The 19,640-nt window shown below is 31.6% G+C and overlaps 1 protein-coding gene across 10 annotated transcripts in view; it reads right to left on the reverse strand.

Annotated features, from left to right (window-relative positions):
• Positions 1-255: 255 nt before the first annotated feature.
• The window catches only part of EPHA5 (EPH receptor A5), a 366,730-nt gene continuing 347,345 nt past the window's right edge, over positions 256-19,640 (reverse strand). For 9 of the 10 annotated variants that reach the window (XM_081026671.1, XM_081026670.1, XM_081026667.1 and 6 more), the window contains 3 exons: positions 15,474-15,667; positions 12,068-12,223; positions 256-4,881 (listed from right to left, as the gene is read on the reverse strand). In XM_081026671.1, the coding sequence (XP_080882797.1) occupies positions 4,776-4,881; positions 12,068-12,223; positions 15,474-15,667 (456 nt within the window). In that variant the 3' untranslated portion in view covers positions 256-4,775. Of the gene's footprint in view, positions 4,882-10,660; positions 12,224-15,473; positions 15,668-19,640 lie in introns of those variants that run through there. The other variant, XM_081026663.1, reaches the window with a different exon arrangement.

The following is a 19,640-nucleotide window of genomic DNA, read 5'->3' on the forward strand; positions in this document are numbered from 1 at the left end:
GCATTACAGTGTTACAAATCAACGTCTAATTAGGTTTCACATAATTATGCTCAGATCCTACAGTCTCAGTGTCAAACTCTAGTTGCAAAAGAATTCAAAGATTCATATGTCTTTGAGAAAAATGGATGCAGATAGCATTTTAAATATTTAGCATAGGAAATTCCCACATTTTCATTAGAACTAACTGAAATCATTATACAAAGCTATTAGTTTAAAATCTCCTGGGGAGGGTCAAGCATGACAATCGGATTTAAATGTATTCAAAGGGATTTTTTATTTTTTGAAAAAATATAAAATTTTATATCTTACACTACAAAAACATGTACACAAATCAAATGCACATAGAGCTTCAAATAGGGAAAAATACAGAAATGCTAATCCTTCCTTGAATTAACATTGAGGCAGGGACTTCAGATATCATGATGCCTAGCATAAAATAAGATATGCTATAGAACTGCTTCTGAACAGCATGAAACTAAGAGATTTTAATAAACATATTAACAATGAGTGAGTCTAAGTTTTATTCTCAGACTACTATAAATGAAATTTATATAATTTTAAATAGTTAATTGTAAAACTATAGGAGTCTAAAGATTCACAACTAATGTTGACCACTGAAACTTCTGTTAATATAGCTTAGCCTTAATAAACATAACATATTTTGCCACCTTCCATTTTTTTCACTTACATTTAGAAGAAACAAATGACATTTGATTATTATAAATATACTCTTGTTTTTTTTAAAGACAATGGTGTCTTCTCTGAAGCAATAATTATGTGGTCATTTTGAATAAGAACATTCGATCATTTATGTGTCAAGACTGTCATAAATCCACAAATGAACAGAAAGTTTTTATCTACTTCTCCTTTTATACATTATTATATAATTAACATCATAATGGAGAAAAATATTCCATGTAAGCCGCTGTGCTACAGAGTTGAAAAAATGATGCCTTATTCAGTTATTAATTTCAAATAAAAGTAGTGCTTTGATTGTTTGTTCATTATCATCATCATCGTATTGTACCTACTTTGTATTTACTTTGAGGTTAAACATCTGGCAGGACATAAACAAAGACATTATCAGACTTAGCTTTCTTTTTTCTTATTTTTAGAAAGAACAAAATGAGAAAAGGATTTTATTCTACTCGGCAACATTATACATCTAGTGAATTTCTAACATCTGACTCAAATAGTATTTGCTATCCAACACACAATTACAGCCAAAACATGTCTTCCATGGGTAAATATCTCTGCTTGTGCTTCTGAGAACCCACTTTAAATAGGCGAAAGAATGGTATTAAACAAACAAAAAAAATCTTTATCTTTCACACAGAGATTAAATAGCAGACATGCAAACACAAAAGTGTTCAACTGATATTAATTTGTCATTTTAAACTTGAGATATGAAACTGTTTCTTCACCATTGCACACTGGTTAAAACTTTTTTTACAAATTGAATTAAGGATGTTCTTAACTTTTGGCAACTCTGAAACTAACAATGCTGGCCACATTTAAGTTTACATAAAATACTGGAATATAATTTTTACAGTAATCCTATAACTTTAAAACACTGATTTGCTGATTAAAGTACAAGAAATAAAAGACCATGCACATTATTTTTTTTTTAGTGAGAAACTCAAAATTTTTACATTTTTACATACAATTCATACTTTTCAATGGCCAAGAAGAACAACTGATTTTACGGTATGTTTTACATGTGAGTAAATGGCAAGATTAAGAAAACAAATTATGATTGATAAACGTACTAATTGAGTCACCTCAATGGTATTGGTAAGTTGAAAATCACTCCCTGTTTATCCCTAGTTTTCAAAGTTCAACACTGAGAAAGACTCATGCCCTAAAAGCGTTGCTGCTGGTAGTTACAATTTCATTATGTGTCGTTTGACAAATCTATCTTTTGTGCTAAAATTATTGAGTCTGTGTTTTATTTTTGGTTGTCTGGCGGATGACAAAATGAACCAAAAGGATAAGAAATCACACAATCAAGATTTGTCAAACCTTGCCCTGGGTTCTGCCTCATGCATTTCACAAAAGCTTCTTCCTTTTCTTTGTTCCATTTCTCACATTTATAGATGAGATTGGCACTTCCCAATTGGTGACATATCCAGTAGTGAATAAATATTTCAGAAAGGAATTCTTTCCTCTTTATGGGAGAGAACATCTTATTTGAAAGCCTCTTTATTCCTCCTAAAATCATACTGACATTTCTTACAAATTCTCAACCAAAGTTAGATATGGATGAAAGCTATGTGTCTAACACTCATCTGGATTTACCTTCCAAAATAAACACCAAGATTACAAAAGAAGCAAATAAGTTTGATCCGAATTAGCGTATAATGTTCTTTTGTGAAAAAGTGGAAATCTACATTGTTACTTCAAATTCTAATCACTGAGATGTACTTTATCTTAACCTTTCAATCATCTTTGAGCATAGAAAACTGGAAAACAATTTCGGAAATATCTTGCTTACATGTAACTAATGTGGTTAGCTCAGCTCTAAAATTTGTTAGTTTCTCTTTTAAATCAGTAAGTCTATTCTTACTTTGAAGTTTCTCAATTGTTACTTTATCACTTAGATTTGTTTGTTTTTACAAAATTCAATGAAGTGCAACACAATCTCAAATTATTTTGTACAAAAGGAATTTAGTTAATTTTGTGTTTCTTGAAATGATCAAATGCAATTTTAATAATGGTGGTGCTTGCTTACTTGTTAAATCAACCTCTCTCTATTTTCTCAGGAAATTTTACTAAACCATAGCATATGTGAAACATAGTTTGTGTGGAACCATTGTACAGTATAGACTTAATAAGTTGTTATAGTCCTAATTAGACAGAAGTTAATATATCACTTGAAAATTCTTTAGAACTCTGTCTTTTCTTCTTTTCTTTATTTTTTTATTTTGTCCATGTTCTTTGGCAACATGCTACTTCACTACTTTAGTAAAATGTGGGAATGGTAGAAAGTATTTATTTCCGGAAAGTGTATTCTTTTATGTGCTAACATTCAACTGAACCAGCATCTTGGGAAAGAGAAAGGAAGTACCACTAATATAATGCAGGTATATTTTCTGTGGATTTCTTTAATCCAGGCTACTCTATTTGATAAACTATTTGATAATCATGAGTAGGCACTCTTGTTTAAATGCTGTGCTCCTTTAATAATCACATCATTACATGATTTCTATAAAGTGTAGGAATACCAAAAATTGCTTATTTTAACAAGGAGCTCAGTTTTGTTCAAATTCTAATAAACTGTGTAATTGGTACCACAAAGGTCAGTCTTCACCAAGTGTGATATATAGCATATACATAGGACATATATTCCTCAATAAGGCCAATTAAATAATACTTTGGATGGTTCATCAAAAGAAATTCAATTTGTTATAACTAAATACAAGATGAAATTTCCATATTAATAGAAAGACATCAATAAATATAACTTGTCAAGCTTTGAAACGGAGAACATTCTGAAGGAAATGCATATATTTGTCATCATTCCATTGCTGCCTTAGTATCAGAATTTCTAGAGGTGAGCCACAGGGAAAATGGTTACAAAGGATTAAAACTTAGGGGTAATGCTTACTGCTATGTGCCTGGATTGGATTTAATATTAACAGAAGTTTGCACAGTTAAATCCTTTTACATCCTGCTGAAAACATCCCCGTTGGTGTCAACTTTACTTGACAAGATATTTTCTGGGACTCAGAGAGGTGAAATTTCTTACAGGGTTGCAAGATTAATGGCTAGAAGAACTGCATTGTCACAAATATCACAAAGTGTTTTTTAAAAACTAAGGGGATTTGAACTTATAGACATTTCCTATTAGTGAATAAAGAGATTTAGTAGCTTTTGGAAACGAGAGGGGAAAAAAACACAAGCTTCTGTTAAATTTTGTTTTACTGTTTCCCTATTCCTCCTATTCATATTGCATTCTGAAACGCGTGTGCCTGTATGCTGCTAAAATTAAAACACTATTAAAAATGCAAGCAGAATGGTGATGAACACATGTGCACCTACGTACACAAAACTCCAACTTAAATTGATTCTTGGGTGTACAGCAAATTATACAGTATATACACATTTATTATCTTATAGTTTCCAGAAGAGCAACCGAAAGTAAATTTTGTAACACACACAAAATAAATACACACCCTGTATTGTACTTGTCCTTGACCAAGCAACATGTTTATACACTAGTTTCTATAACTTAATGCTGTGTAACAGCAGTTTAAAATTACAAAAGAAGGTATCTATTAAGAAATTATCTGACAATATTGCTCTTCAATAAACTTATGCAGACAATTAAGACTTGAAGTAAACTTCAGTAAATTACAGCTTTTGTTAGCCCACAAATGGCTATAAAACTTTTCCTTTCAAGTAGATTATTGGAAGTTTTGAAAGGGGCTGCCTTAAATCAGTCTATAAAGGTGCTGTGTCTAGTTATATATTATTTCATGTATAAAATTTTGTAGTGGGAAGGATTTTGTTGCTGTCACATAAGATAATGTTTAACCTTGTATTTTTATTCCATGCAGATAATATTTGCTTCATAAAAAATGAAGACAGAGGACGGTAAGGAGATTTTAGTAAAACACTGATTACAAATTCTATGGCTGAAAGAAATGCTCTCAGAAGATTTAGATATCACTGAGTTTTCCCTTCCCCGCCCCCTCTCTTTTGTTAAAATAAATCTCAGGGCTTGTTTACAAAGTGCAGAATCATTCACTTGACGAAGTGACATTAAAATTAAGTTACACTGGCACCATCCCATTTACCAGCTGCACCTTCATTTCTTGAAGGCTGTTCATGATCTTCTTCTGGTGACCGACAAGAGTCACTCCAAGTCGTCTCAAATCCCTGTATGAAGAAAGCACACGTTGGATGTATGTATTGATTCAATTTGTAGCACACCTCAAAATTTCACGCTGGCAAAGAGGCAAATATTTTGCAGAAACTAATGAGATACAATCTCAATTTAGACAGAGTGTCCAATTTTCAAAGGCAGTCTCCAAAATTGTACCTTGAAATCAGTTTGCAGTCAAAGAATTATTTAAAATGAAGAGAGTGCTATCATATATATTCAACTCCTTTTTTTTGGACATCATTATGTTGGTGGAACAGAGTGGTGAAAAAATACATATGCTTACCAATAAATATGTAAATTAAAGGGTACAATTTTATTGAACAGTTTTGAAAATATGGACCTACAATATGAACACACATTTTTTTTTCTTTGCTAACAGCAATCGAAGACCAAATTCTTCAAATGACTCAGTCAGTACATTTTATATAACATATGTATTTAGGGGATAATCACTATTACATTACTCTTATAACACTTTGAAATATTTTATTTTTCACTTCGGACACAAAGTACCAGAGCTTGCTTTCTTCGCCAAACAAAGTCCAGGCCATTGGCATATACAGCATTCTGGAAGACTTTTTTTACATGCTATCAAAAAGTCTTTTCAAAAAAGATATTTTCATATTGTTTCTTTTAAACATCTTATTATGCAAAAGGAAATTACAAATGTTTAGATTTCAAATCTAACAGCATATTATGGAGCTCATGGCCAGTGCCGATGGTTTTAAAATGTTATTTCACATGATAGTCAGGATATCTATACACATAAAGTATGTATTTGGCAAATATAATGACTCAGGTATGTTTAGCAAATAACATTATAGGAAACAAATACCATAAAGAATTCAACATCTTTAAATGACAAAGCCACCATACTAGATTTCTTTAATTACTTTATTGAACATGTTATGCTGCAAGTAGAATATTTTTCATTAAATTAGTGTATTAATTTTAGATTGTCTTAGAATTTTATAGAATGGAACACAATAGCATTAGAAACAGTACATGTAGAATTAAATAGATTTGGAAACTAAAAGACATCTCTTAATTACCAGAGGATTGAATTTAAATAAGTGGGTATTTAGGCTTTCTATGTATTGGCATTGGAAGTAATTATTTCTTTAAGTAATACCTTAGGTTTCTTTCTATGTTTTTTTTTTTTAATTTCTTATGAGACATTTAGCAAATGGCAAGTAGCTAAACAAGAAACAATTGATAGTTATGATGGAAACATATTGCTTTCTTAGAATGTGAATATTGAACATTAAACTTAGAAATTATCATAGTTTCAAGAGACCAGAGTACGATATAGAAATAATAATAATGGTAGGCGTGGAAGACAATCATCAGCAAAACTTAAAAACTAGTAAAAATGCATTTTGAAACAAAATCACTATTATTAGTTACAAAATAGAATAAAAATAGCTAGCTACAGACTAACACAGGGATAAAAGAGGCTTGAGTTTAATTTCATCTCTTTTCAACTAAATCAGAATTTTTCAGCCTTCCCCCTGTTCACAATATGGGATGAATAATTCTTTGTTGTAGGGGTCATCTTGTGCATTGTAGAATATCTAGCAGCATCCCTGGCTTCTACCCATTAAATACCAGATGTGCTGCACCACCTCTGGCCCTTTGTTGTGACAAGACAAAAATGTCTCCAGACCTTGCCAAATGTCCTGAGTAGCAAGATCTCCCCAGGTTGAGCACCATTGTACTGAACATAAAAATAACGGGCAATTAAGATGTCTTCTTCCTACATGTCAGAAAAGTCTATAACCCTGTGATACACATTTTTGCTAATCTCCTTTTATGGATGAAGAAAAGGAGTCTTAGAGAATTTAAATTAGTTGGTTAGATAACATAGACACTTGGTAGCAGAGCTCGGACTAAAACCAGGAATGTGACACCACAGTCCATACTCTTTTAGTTTCTCACTACTAAGATGGTTTTGAGGGAAGTACTTCAAATTACATGCAATTATTTATTCAGCTGTAAAATGAGAACTCTATAGATATAACATCAAATATCCAAAATTCTAAAAGAAGAAGATAATGAAGAAAACTGAACACCTACTTCTTTGACTGAAGTTATGAACCCTATCTATACTTCATAGATATTTCAGTTCTGGGCTAAATAATATCATATTTCCAAATGTAACTTTTGAATTATGAAGACTTGTGTAGATGCAGGTATTCATGGTTACTCATTAACATGCTTTGGACCCTAAGTCAGGACATTTCTTAACCTAAAACAATCAATCTCTACTGTAGAATTTAAATAATTAATAATTGAAATGAAGTTTTGAAAAGTATGTTTTATCATAGGTGATTCTGACAAAGCCACGTTGGAAAGTACTGCTGTGATATAAATGTACTTAAATTTCACAATTCATATGGCTAATCCAATTATTTGGAATGAGACTTTTGAAATAACCAGTAAGGCCTGGAAAAAAGAAGAATTTATATGTTTTCCCACTCAAACAGCATGGACTTTGCATATCCAGTTCCAAAACATTAATCTGAAGTGTACACACACTTAAAACATTAATTAAATTAATTAAATAAATTAATTAAACATTAATTAAAACATTAATGTGTGTGTGTGTGTGTGTGTGTGTGTGTAAGTGTGCTCCATATTCCAACTCTTGGTTGATTTGTCTAACTGGTATCAAATCCCTGGTTCAACTTATTTTTATTTACACTCTCTTAACTTATTTTTACATTATATTTAAATATAACTTCATTCTCTGAAAATAAGTTGACCATAGAAAAACACTGGTTCAGAGCTTTGTAATATTTGTAATGATATTACAAACGAGAATTAAAATGGTATTAAAAATGTTTTTAGTAAAGGTTAATAACTTTATTCTAATATTGGTAAAAGCATTAAAAGATTTTCTTTTAAATAGTTTGTCTCACACTTTTATGATTTCTAACAATTACCATTTTACTTCTTAAAGTACATATTAAATTACTAATTTTGCAGTTATAATTTCAGAGAAATTTGAACAAAATTAAAACATTCTACATGTAATGATGCAGTTACTGCTCTATGTATAATAATTTTTGAAACAATGGAAATAATACAATCTCAGCTATTTTTCTCATTTCCTTTTTCTATGTAGGAAATTTTATAGCTAGACAAAGTGTTAAGTGTGTCACCTGTATGATTATTATACATATTTTATCATGACCACATGTAATGTTAACTAATACCCCAAGTCAATTCTAATGATGAAAACTATATTTCAGCATAGACTTATAATTTTAAACGTGATGAAAATAGTATTTTTACATTAAAAAGTTTGGGTTTTATCAAAAAAGCAGATTAATTTGAGAAAAGCTGCAAAAGTAATAAATTTCCCTTGCTGTGATTACCTTCTAGCATTTTTTCAAATGTTATTCCATAATATTAAACGATGGGAAACACTAATATTATAAGAACATTAAAATGGCAGAATGAAAAATAAAGAATAATAAGAGGTGTCTAGTTGATTTTGGAGTAACTTTTTTTTTTTTTTGAGTAACTCTTGATTATTCAGAATTCAGAATTTAATTTATCCATTTGTGGATTACTCATTCCCTTACTCATTCTTCTCCATTCTTCTTTACATTTTTCATTTATTTCAGTGGTACTTAGCAATACTTGGCTGGATAGGAGAAGGGAGAAGAGAGATTAATGAATATTCACTAAATTTCAGTGTTTATTCTTTTTTACCATAGTTTTGCCATACAGTTCCAAGTTTGGAAATTTTTGGTTCCCTGAGAAGAAACTTGATAATCATTTATATATCTACTGTACAAGACAAATATATTTACATTTGGCAAGAGAGGATTAACCGTGGCCTGGTCATGATTTTCAATGGAAGAAACATTGTGAGAGTTAAACTAGAAGTTTTAGCTTAATTATGTAGAACAAAGAGTATAGCAAGTATTCCTTTGTGTACTTTAACAATATAATAAATTGTGCATATGACTCTATGGATAAGTTAAGAAATATATTTGATTTAGTGTGCACAACTTTTGGCTCTGGATTTGGAAAACTCATTTTAGTAGTTTATGACACCATTTTAATAAATGATACTAACAGGAACCTCTTTAGCTTACACACATTTGGTATAATATTTAAATTCATTGGATTGTGCTCATTTTGTGAATAATCAAAAGTTGACAATAAAGGTCTGACAAGAAGTTTAAAAGGCAGCTGTCATACAGACCTAAACTCGAATCCTTGGATTCGATTTGCAACTAACGTCAAGCACACATTTCCCCTGGTCAACGATAACCTACTGCAGTTACACACCATCGTACAGATTGTGACTTTACTACCATAACAATTATTTTAATATGAGTACTGCATACAGAATAGCAAGGTTTAGGCACAGAGAACAGCAGACAGAAATATCTAGGAGTGAAAGCCTCTTTTGTTAAACATGTTTTGAATCTAAGATCTCCAAGTTTCCCATTTCCTTCCCACATTAAGCCCTGTATGCCTGCACTTGCAAAAAAAAAAAAAAAGTTCATAAACAAAATTAAACCTTTATGAAGGAACTTTTTACGTATGCAGTTCTGAAAAATGGTAATTCTTCACTCTTCGTTTTCTAACCCACTATGAAAACAAATTTGATGGCACAAATTATAACATATTTTTGTAATTTATACGGCAATTTGATCTTTTGTTTTATATTAATGATTTTAATTTTTTTCTAAGCATTTATTACAGGAATGAATGTATTCTTCCAGTTGTCAGTTTCTATTATGCCCTGACAGTAGCACCAGTGAGAATTTTTAATTATTTTATTACAATATTGTACAGCCTCCATAAAGTTAATATTTAGATATAAAGAATAGTATAAAAATAATTATCAAAGTGTTTTAAGAAATTGTTTTTGTCTTAGCTGATAACCTAGCTCCTTTGCCATAAGTCCTTAAAAATGACTGATTGTTTGGGGGTAAGGGACAAGCAAAATGTACAGATAATATTTTTCTTATACTTTATATTTCTGACCAAACGAGTAACTCAACATTCACTGTTTTGTGGCTTATTTAACATAATATTTTGATAATTAGATTATTATATTTATCAAAATAGGAAGAATGTGGTCAAAAACAATAGACAAGAGTACACATATTTTTAGGTGCTAGACTTTCCAACAAATCAGCTTCACTGGAGTTCATGTTAGCTGGCCCAGTTCCTTATAAGGAATATGTTTATATGGGTTCCAAGAATCTGAAGCAATTGACTTATGGAGACCAATATTCTCTGAACGGGAATGTGTTGATACATCTCATAACTTCATCTTGCTCTTCTGGTTACAGTAAATGAATTAAAGGACAACAGTATTTGAAAGGAAGCACTATTGGAAGAAATTACCAAAGTAATATAAATAGAAGAAGTTGAACCAAGTAAAGAAAAACTGACCAGACAAAAATTACTTGAGAATAGAAATGAGGTGGAGAACCATTATAAGCAGATAGAAGAAGCTACTAGGTTTTGAAAGAAACATACAAAATGAGAGTTTAGGGATAGATGGGCAGATAGGAAAGTAAAGGGAAAAGAATAAAAATAAATAAGAAAATGTGAAACCATAATGCTAAAATATTAAATACATTTATAGTATATTGGGGTCCCCATAAGATAAAATAAAACAGATAGTTAATGTAAGAACCACTATTTGTGCTTAAAATCATTCTGTGAAAGGAGAAGCAAAAGAGTAGTAGATTTAAATATATGTATATGTGCTATTTTAATAAAAAAAGAGACATTGTTTAATGCAAATAATTTTATTATATATTTACAAGTAATCTGACATTGGGTAGAAGAAATACCTACAGTATCATTTTAATATAAAATGACAAATGACTTTAATAAATTAAAATGACCATTTTTACTGAGAAATTAAATAGCAATAATGTAAAAATAGTTTTAAATTATCAGTAAAAATTTCTGTTTACTATTTTAAATATAGCACAAATGAGTTCTTTGAGTGTCCAAAGAAATAATGGGCCAAGCAAATGTGTCATCAAATAGATATGATTTGGTGGTGATAGTGAGGATGAAATTCAGTAAATTATGAGAGGAAGCTGAGTAATTATTTTAGGTCTTTTTAATTATAGGTCTGAAGGAAGAGGACTGTTAAGAATGTGACATTAACTGGTGTTAAATGATGGTACCCTGTTACCTTTTGTGTGAGTGAGCAGTGAATTCAATGAATCAAAAATGCCAGAATAATACAAATGGTGACAGAGAACTACTTAATGCACATATTATGTGAAGTAATGGAATAAGGACTGTGGCTTACTGCTTTACAATGGTCTACTTTGTACTAATCCTTATAACAATATTTTAACCTTTGAATTTGTAGGTAATTTAAGTGTTATTATATTCACAGGTTAAAACATCATTCATGTAAACGTAATCTAGACGGAACCACCATAACAACAGTTAATTTTCACAAAAAAAACAAATATATATAGTCTAAAATAATTACACATACAGACTATATAATAAAATACAAACAACTTACAACCTTAAAGAATTTAATATTTAAATCTAGTGATTTTTATTTAGTTAGATTTGATAAACTTTTATCTTAAACGTGCAAACAGAAAAGGGCACAATTGGTTCCACTGAGATTGTACCAAATAACAAATCAGAGGCAGGATCTAATATATATCCTTGGATTGCAAGAATATAAGGTGCACCACTTAAAGATTAAATGAGAGTCCTGCCAGCGAGGCTTCGTTTAAGCAGCTGTTTCCTGGGTATTCATCATAGCCAATTTAATGATTATGTTTTGTTGTATGTAGGACTAGTCACACCAATTGTGCTTACAGTTTTTTATATTTACATTCATATAACATAGGTACCAGTATAAAACTTTTGTCGAGAAAACATCTTTTCCACAACATAAAATACCAGTAGTTTTCCAAAGAGTTGTTATTCCAATTATTCAATATTTAAATGCTATTAGAAGCAAAGAAGCAAACATACTGGCCACAAGTACCATTACTCATGCAGTTGTTAACAATAAAGGCTACAAAAGAAGAGGCTTCCTTAAAAGCTGCCACACATGGACAAAGGTTAACTAATTTCCCTTGACCTCATCCAGATTGATTTCTGAACAAGTTTCTTGTTCCCAGCAATTATGTAAAAATTATCAGAAAAATTACTCACTCCAAGGTCACCTGAGCGACAGCGTCCATTGAACTGTATCCATTTTCCATGAAAATCTCTGTATACCGGCCCATTTTGATTGCTTCTAGCCATTCACCTACTGATCTGTAGGCTCCAGATCCCAGTGAGCCATGTTCTGCCAATAAATTAGATACTCTAAAACACATAAAACATAAATATTAAAAGTAATATTTTAACTTTATAACAAATTACATTGAAATGTTAGTTCCTAGTCAATGGATCTTTCAGTCTATAAGTGTATTTGTAGGGGAAAATATACAGATGCTAATATGGAACAAAATGTTTTGAAATATGGAATACAAAATCAATCTATTCATATTTTTTTCTATCCATAGTTAATGAAGACTTATAATGGTTTACTAAGTAAATTCTCTTAATACAAAACAATTTAGATATCCATCAATGGGGGTTTACTTAAGTAAATGTCAATCATGAGATATAGAACAAATACCTGTCTCTTTACTCATGTTCTCCATACATTTTCACATCCCATTTACAATTCAACTTACTCTAATGTAGTTTCTTCCAAACCAATTCTACATAAATTGCTCTAGTTGAAGTGAGCAATGACCTCTATTTTGTCAAAATCTATAAACATTTTGTAATCTGTAAGAAGACTGACCTCTCAGAAACATTCAACAACCACCACTACCATCTCCCTCTTGAAATCCTACCTTACACCATCTTTTTTTTCTTTTTTTCTATTGTTTTAAATCACTGTTCTCTCTTGGCTACTAGGACATTGGATGTTCTGGTTTTCCTTAACCTTCTTTGCCTGTTATTCCTCCTTTTCCTGACTTCAAACTTGGAGGCAACCAGGATGTAGCCCTATATCTTCTCTGCCAAGGCTGTAGCTCCACTTTATCTTAGACTATTTTACCCACTGTCATGCTTACATAGCATCTATTTTTCCGTATTTTTTTTTTTTTTATCTCCAGTCTAGGTCTCTCACACATTCATGTGCCTACTTCATGCCTCCATATTTCTCACAGGAATATCTTCCCAACATTTCCAAAATCACATTCATCTTATTCATATCCAGTTCCTCCTGAAGGACTCCCATTATACTGTATGATGCAAGAGTTCACTCCTGCCTCATCCTAAATCCCCTCTCAATCTACCATTGTGCGTACTATTACTATCCATTCTATCTCTAATATATTGCACATCTGACCACTTCTCACTCATTTGTTACCACCTTAGTTCAAGACATCATGTCTTACCTGCACAACTACTCTAGCCTCCTAGTTATCCTCCTAAATCCTACTCTCACTCTCCTCTCCAAAACTAAAGTTGTTCTTAAATGTTTTTATTTTGTTCAATCTCTCTTTCCCGCTACACTGTGTTGCTCAATGCTGTATACTCAGCACCTAGTCCACAGCATGACACAGATTAGATACATAAATATTTGCTGGATGAATAAATGAATGTGTTGTAGTGATTTGCAGCCATTAAGCAGTGGGGTAAAAGATTTGTTGACAAGGAAATAAAGGAGAAAACAGTTGAAGAGTAGGATCTTGAAGTTGAGGTGATGGAAGAGTTGCAATTTTTGGTGATAGCAAAGTCTAGAATATGACTATAAGAAGAGTCCAAGGTAGGTTAGAAAACAAAATGACTAAAGGAGATAATTTCAAGGTATGGAGAGACGTTCAAACATCATCTACATGATTACTGAAATCACCAAGTTTTGTGACCATGGGTAGGAATAAAGAGAAAAAGACAAGTCAGGAACTAACATCTTCTAGAATCAGGATTAGTAGATGACTGAACAAAGATGGGTAGTGAGTGGTACAGTCTTATGCCAAATCTGTTTAAATGAAACCTTGTAACCTGATGCTACATATTACACACAAGACAATATGAGAATTCTTTGGAGATTTTTAAACTGTTCTCAAGCTATAATGATCATACTGATATAAATTAATACAATTTAGAACATAAAAAAATGTATTTTTACAATTTCCTTTATGTCCATCTGTGACAACTTAACATAATTCAAACACGTAGATGAGAGAAATGCTTACTATTTTATAAGATAATAAATAATTTAAAAGAAGATATTTCAGGAACAACATAAGGTCTAATTGCTAAGAAGAAGCATTCTCCAGTTGCTACCACAGAAAGTTAATGATGCCTGAACAGAGTTTGAAGATTCATTTCCTCATTTGTATTTAAAAATGGTTTTTTGCCCTAGTAAACAAACATTATATCAGATTCATAGAACACATGTAACTTTATCAACAAATTGTTTCTCATGTAGTTCTTGCTATTGGGCAGCCAGTTCAGTTAGTGGCATACTTTTATTTCTTGCAAAAAATAAACAATTGCTTCAAATATAGTGAAAATAACAATCTGTTAAATTTCCTAGTAGAGAATCAAATTGATTTACTTTTTGAGAGGATAAGTCTGTAATTTTTCAGGTTAAAGGGAAAAGTATGCTTTATAATTATTTTATGCAACATTATTTAAACATTGTTATTTAAATGCAATCATTATTTAAATGCAATCATAAAAATAAAAATATGCTTATTTGCTCACACAAACTTTTCCCACAAAATTACTCATTTTTCAATTTTCTGTCTGTTGCAACTGCACAGTAAATGATTTGCCAAATATCTGTGTGCAACTGCATAACAGTAAAGTCCCAAAAGGGATTGTCAGTGTTCATAAAATATGACAGACACTAAAATCTATTTTAAAGAAATCAAAACTAATATTGTTAGGTATCTGTAGTTTAAAATACATCAGTGCTCAATTGGCTTTTCATGGTCTTATAATCGTATGTTTTCCCATTCACAGCTATGTGGGACCGAAAACATGAAATTCATGCATTTGAGTGTGTGTGTGTGTGTGTGTGTGTGTGTGTGTTGTGTTTGTTTGTTTTTTTAATGTTATCTGAATTTGGCTATAGTTAACATTTTTTTGAAACTGGCATGTTACACTATTAGCTTAGGTATACTGTGTTTCCCCGAACATAAGACCTAGGTGAAGCATCAGCTCTAATGCTTCTTTTGAAACAAAAATTAATATAAGACCCGGTCTCATTTTACTATAAGACCGGATCTTTAACATAACATCACATAACATCACATCACATCACATCACATCACCACACCACACCACACCACACCACACCACACCACACCACACCACAACATAACATAACATAAGACCTGGTCTTATATTAATTTTTGTTTCAAAAGACACATTAGAGCTGATGGTCCGGCTAGGTCTTATTTTCGGGGAATCACGGCATAATCAAATAAATTACTGTCATATTGACTCATGGGATAACGTGTACAAAAATGATTTAATTGATTTAATATTTGGGGCATGCATCTGAGTTAGCTGAATTCAGGAAAATCTCTTAGATCTGGCCTTGTACCTGCTTGATGCATTAACCAGGGTCTTCAAGCTACTTGGGTTACGTATCAGTTTATCCAACATGTTGACAATTTCATCAAACTTGGGCCTGCTATTTCGGTCTTTCTGCCAGCAATCCAGCATTAATTGGTAGAGAGCAGCAGGACAGTCCATAGGGCTTGGCAGACGGTACCCTTCCTCTACGGCTTTAATCACCTGTGTAAAACAGAACCAGTCCCAACATCACAATTTAGTGTAGAAAAGCTTGAGAACTCTTCCACTAGCCAACCTTCATCCTTTCTTATTCTTACTCTTGTAGTAACAACCAGCATCACTATCTTTAAAATCCCCAACTACTTCCATTTGCTGCAAAATAAAACTACATAAATAAATATTACAATATAAAAAGATATGCATTCTTTACATAGTATAAAGAAAATAAATGGTAATCATTTTTACCTCAGATCTTGATGAATGGTGATTTTAAAAATTAATTGACATAAAAATAAACAGTACGTGTTTTATTTATCCTTGTATTCTGGAGTCACATAGAGATTAAGTCTTCTAGTGATTTCTCAGAAAAGTTAATGTGTCTTTTTAATTAAAAATTAGTTGTAAAATTCTTTTTAAAGTAATGGAACAGCAACTTTACTTCAAAAGAGACTTTTGGATGGTAAATGATGGATAAGTCAAAGGCTAACTTAGTATAATTATCTCATGTATCATTTAATAATGTTAAGGTCTCATCTACTGATTTCTGTCAGGAATTTGGAATAATTGTCTAGTAACACAGGAATTACAAACATCATTGATTTTAAACACATACACATGTATGAATATCCACCTAACTGTGAGACTGTTTGATCCAAAATATTTATGATGCTGTTCTGTCATCAAAATGTCCAACTCCAGAAAAGATTTGTTTATGCTACTGAATATAATACAGATTCTTTTCAATTGTTAAAAATCAAATGTTTAAGTGATACCAAAAACCAATAATAATGAATGCATTTCTCAAAATCCTATTATGAATATTTCCTTAAAAATTAAACTGAATTAATTTTTTTCAGAAAGATTTTAGATTTCATCTGACAAATGGAAAAAAAATATATATATATATATATACTGATTATAATAGGAAATTTACAAAGATAATTATGAATGATTGGAAAGAAACCAGTCTCTATGATAAAGAAAATGGCATCTGAACAAGAGCAGTGACAGATGGAAAGAGAATGAAATAGCAAACTTCAGGGGCATTTATGACAAAGGATTTGAGGGGAGAGGAAAAGTATTTGAGATAAAACAAGTTCAGGTCTATCACACTATGGTGGTTGCTGTTAACTTGAAGCAAGCACATACATGGGGACAGAGAATGTTGACAGGAATAATTTGGATTTGTTTTATTTGATATGAGTGGAAAACACTCATATGGCAATTTGCAGAAATCTGGCTAGAGCACAGGAGACATTTGGGCTCATACTATAAATGTGAGGATCATCAGCACTTGGTCACAGTCTGAAGTTGGTGTAGTTTTTATCTCCCCAGGAAAGGCATAAAATAAAGCTTCCTGAGAAGCACTGAGAGTGAAGTTCAAGCAGAGAAATAGAAAGTGCTCCAGGACTCTAAAAATAAATGGTTAAGTAAATATTGAATAACTATGAACAAAATATAGATGCTCCTCAACTTACGATGGGGTTACATCCCAATAACCCATTGTAAATTGAAAATTTCCTACTCAAAAATGCATTTAATGCACCTAAACTATGGAGCATCATAGCTTAACTTAGGCTACTTTAAACCTGCGTAGAACACTTATATTAGCCTACAGTTAAACATAATCATCTAACACAAAGCCTATTTTGCTATAAAGTGTTGAATATTGCATGTAATTTATTATGTGTATTACTTTTGTACCACGGTAAAGTCAACAAATTGTAAGTCAAACCATCGTAAGTCAGGGATTGTCTGTACCTTAGAGTCACCCAACCCACCTTAGTTAACTCAAAAATAACATAAACTAAAAGGCAAACCACAGTAGAAAATATTACAAAAACTATAACATATAGTTAACATATCTAATGTGTTAAACGCTTATGCATATTGAGAAATACAATAAGACAACAGGTAAATGAGAGATACTAACCAAAAATTTATTTTAAAGACTAAATTTTTAAAAATAAATTTAGAGAAAATATTATTCTCAATGGTGATTAAATAAGTAGTAAAAGAATGAAAAATACCATTTGCACTCATATATTAATGTAAGTTTATTAATTTGCTTATAAGACTCCCCACAGTAATTATTCCCTTTAATAACATATATGTACCAAGATTAAATGTCTTAATATAATTTATACTATAAAATATTTCACTATGCAGTGAAAATAATGACTCTTAATTACTTAAAATCTAATTTGTTGCATAATGTGTTTTTTTTAAAAAGCTGATACCAATTAGTTTATTTTTTTCTTTAGCACCTATTTAAAAAAATATATTTAGTTCACTGAGCAGCTAGTCTTTCTATGTGACTACGGAATGAATAAATTAAACCAATTGCTTAGTTTGAAAATAAATTAGTACTACTTGATCTGAGAAGTGATTTCCAGAATATATTACTTAACCAGTTTTATTTTCATGTATACTTATATTCAAAAATATAATATCCTGTCTCTAAGTTAACTTAGAATTTGGCCCAGAAAATTTGGTCATTGGATTTAATTCTAAAATTATCTTTAGAATTTATCTTTAAAATAGATTTAGAACTATAACTTTAGATTTTTTTGTTAGGTATTTTGAAATTTGTTTTTTCATTTTTACCTATTTTTTCCCTCATAGTTTGGCTGAGAAATGAATGGCATTAGTATTCTGGTGGTTTGTAAAATGCTGGAAGTCTACCAAAGCACAATTTAGGCTATTCATTTTACCATACAATTTATAATGTATAACTAATGAATCATAATCTTAATTGCTTTGTTATTACTATTACATTTGTTAATCTAGGTGTTTAACATAAACAAAGGAAAGAAAAGAGAAAAAAAAAAAAAAAGAACCAGAATTTTTACAGACAATCTGGCACCATTTCAGATGTGTTATATCTGAAATATCGTAAGCTCTGCATTTTCTTTGCATTAATATGTAAATCAATGCTCTAAACACAGTTTAAAGAATGCTGCCTCTCCTTCCAATGCATAAAACCACAACTCTGAGTACCCAATATGGCACTACTCACTTGATGGCAAGTTGAGTCTATTGGGCCCTTTCCATCATATAAGGGTCAGTGGATCCATCTATTCTGTGGGTACTCAGTGGTTACTCTATTCTGAGTACTGCTTGGTTTTGCTATTCACAGAGCCTCAGCCACATTACAAAGTCATTATGCTTGATCTACAAACATAGAATCCCACCTAGCATGTCACCCAACTACGTTACTCACTTCACAATGAAGGATATGCGAGAGTATCACATACTCAGTGATGAGGTGGAAGATAATTAGCAACTGGATTTTCCTTTTGGGGAAACAGATTTATAATATTTTCTCTTTTATGTGATATAAATACTCTCTTGACATCGATTGTAAGCTACCAATATAATCTCATTCAGGTAGAAATGTTCTAAAATCTTACTACCTGGTATGAGCTGCTTCCAGCAACCGCTACATACCTAGGTCATCATCCAGAATCAACTAGCTTCATAGAATGCTGGGCGATCTTTTAAAGGCATAGTTGAAGCACCAATCTGGAGGCAACACTCTGAAAGGAGTTGGCGCCATTACTCAGGATACAATATAATCAGAAATTTCTATATTGTGCTATGTGCCCAGGGACTCCTACCCAAGGACACAACAGGGTTCCATTGAACTAGCAGTTATGGCTGCCACCAGGGCACTATGGACTACTTGTGCCCAGGTACAAGCCAACGAGTAGAGTCACTATGATGGCAAAGGTAATTAATACTAAGCAACAGGAAGCTTCTTGCACACAGTGGAGACAGGGAGAAATAAGTGCGGAACCCAGCTGATACACTTGATGCCTTCTTGTTATTTCTTTATAACAACTGTGTCCTAAAAATGCTTACCGTAGGAATGAAAGATTGATTGAAACTACCTGTTAAGCTACCACGATCTGACAAGTTGATAGCTGAAGGGAATGCGGAATGGATAGTGGAGGAGGAAGAAACTAAAAATCAG

This window comes from Rhinolophus hipposideros, assembly GCF_964194185.1.
Source record: "Rhinolophus hipposideros genome assembly, chromosome: 1".
Classification (NCBI taxonomy): domain Eukaryota; kingdom Metazoa; phylum Chordata; class Mammalia; order Chiroptera; family Rhinolophidae; genus Rhinolophus; species Rhinolophus hipposideros.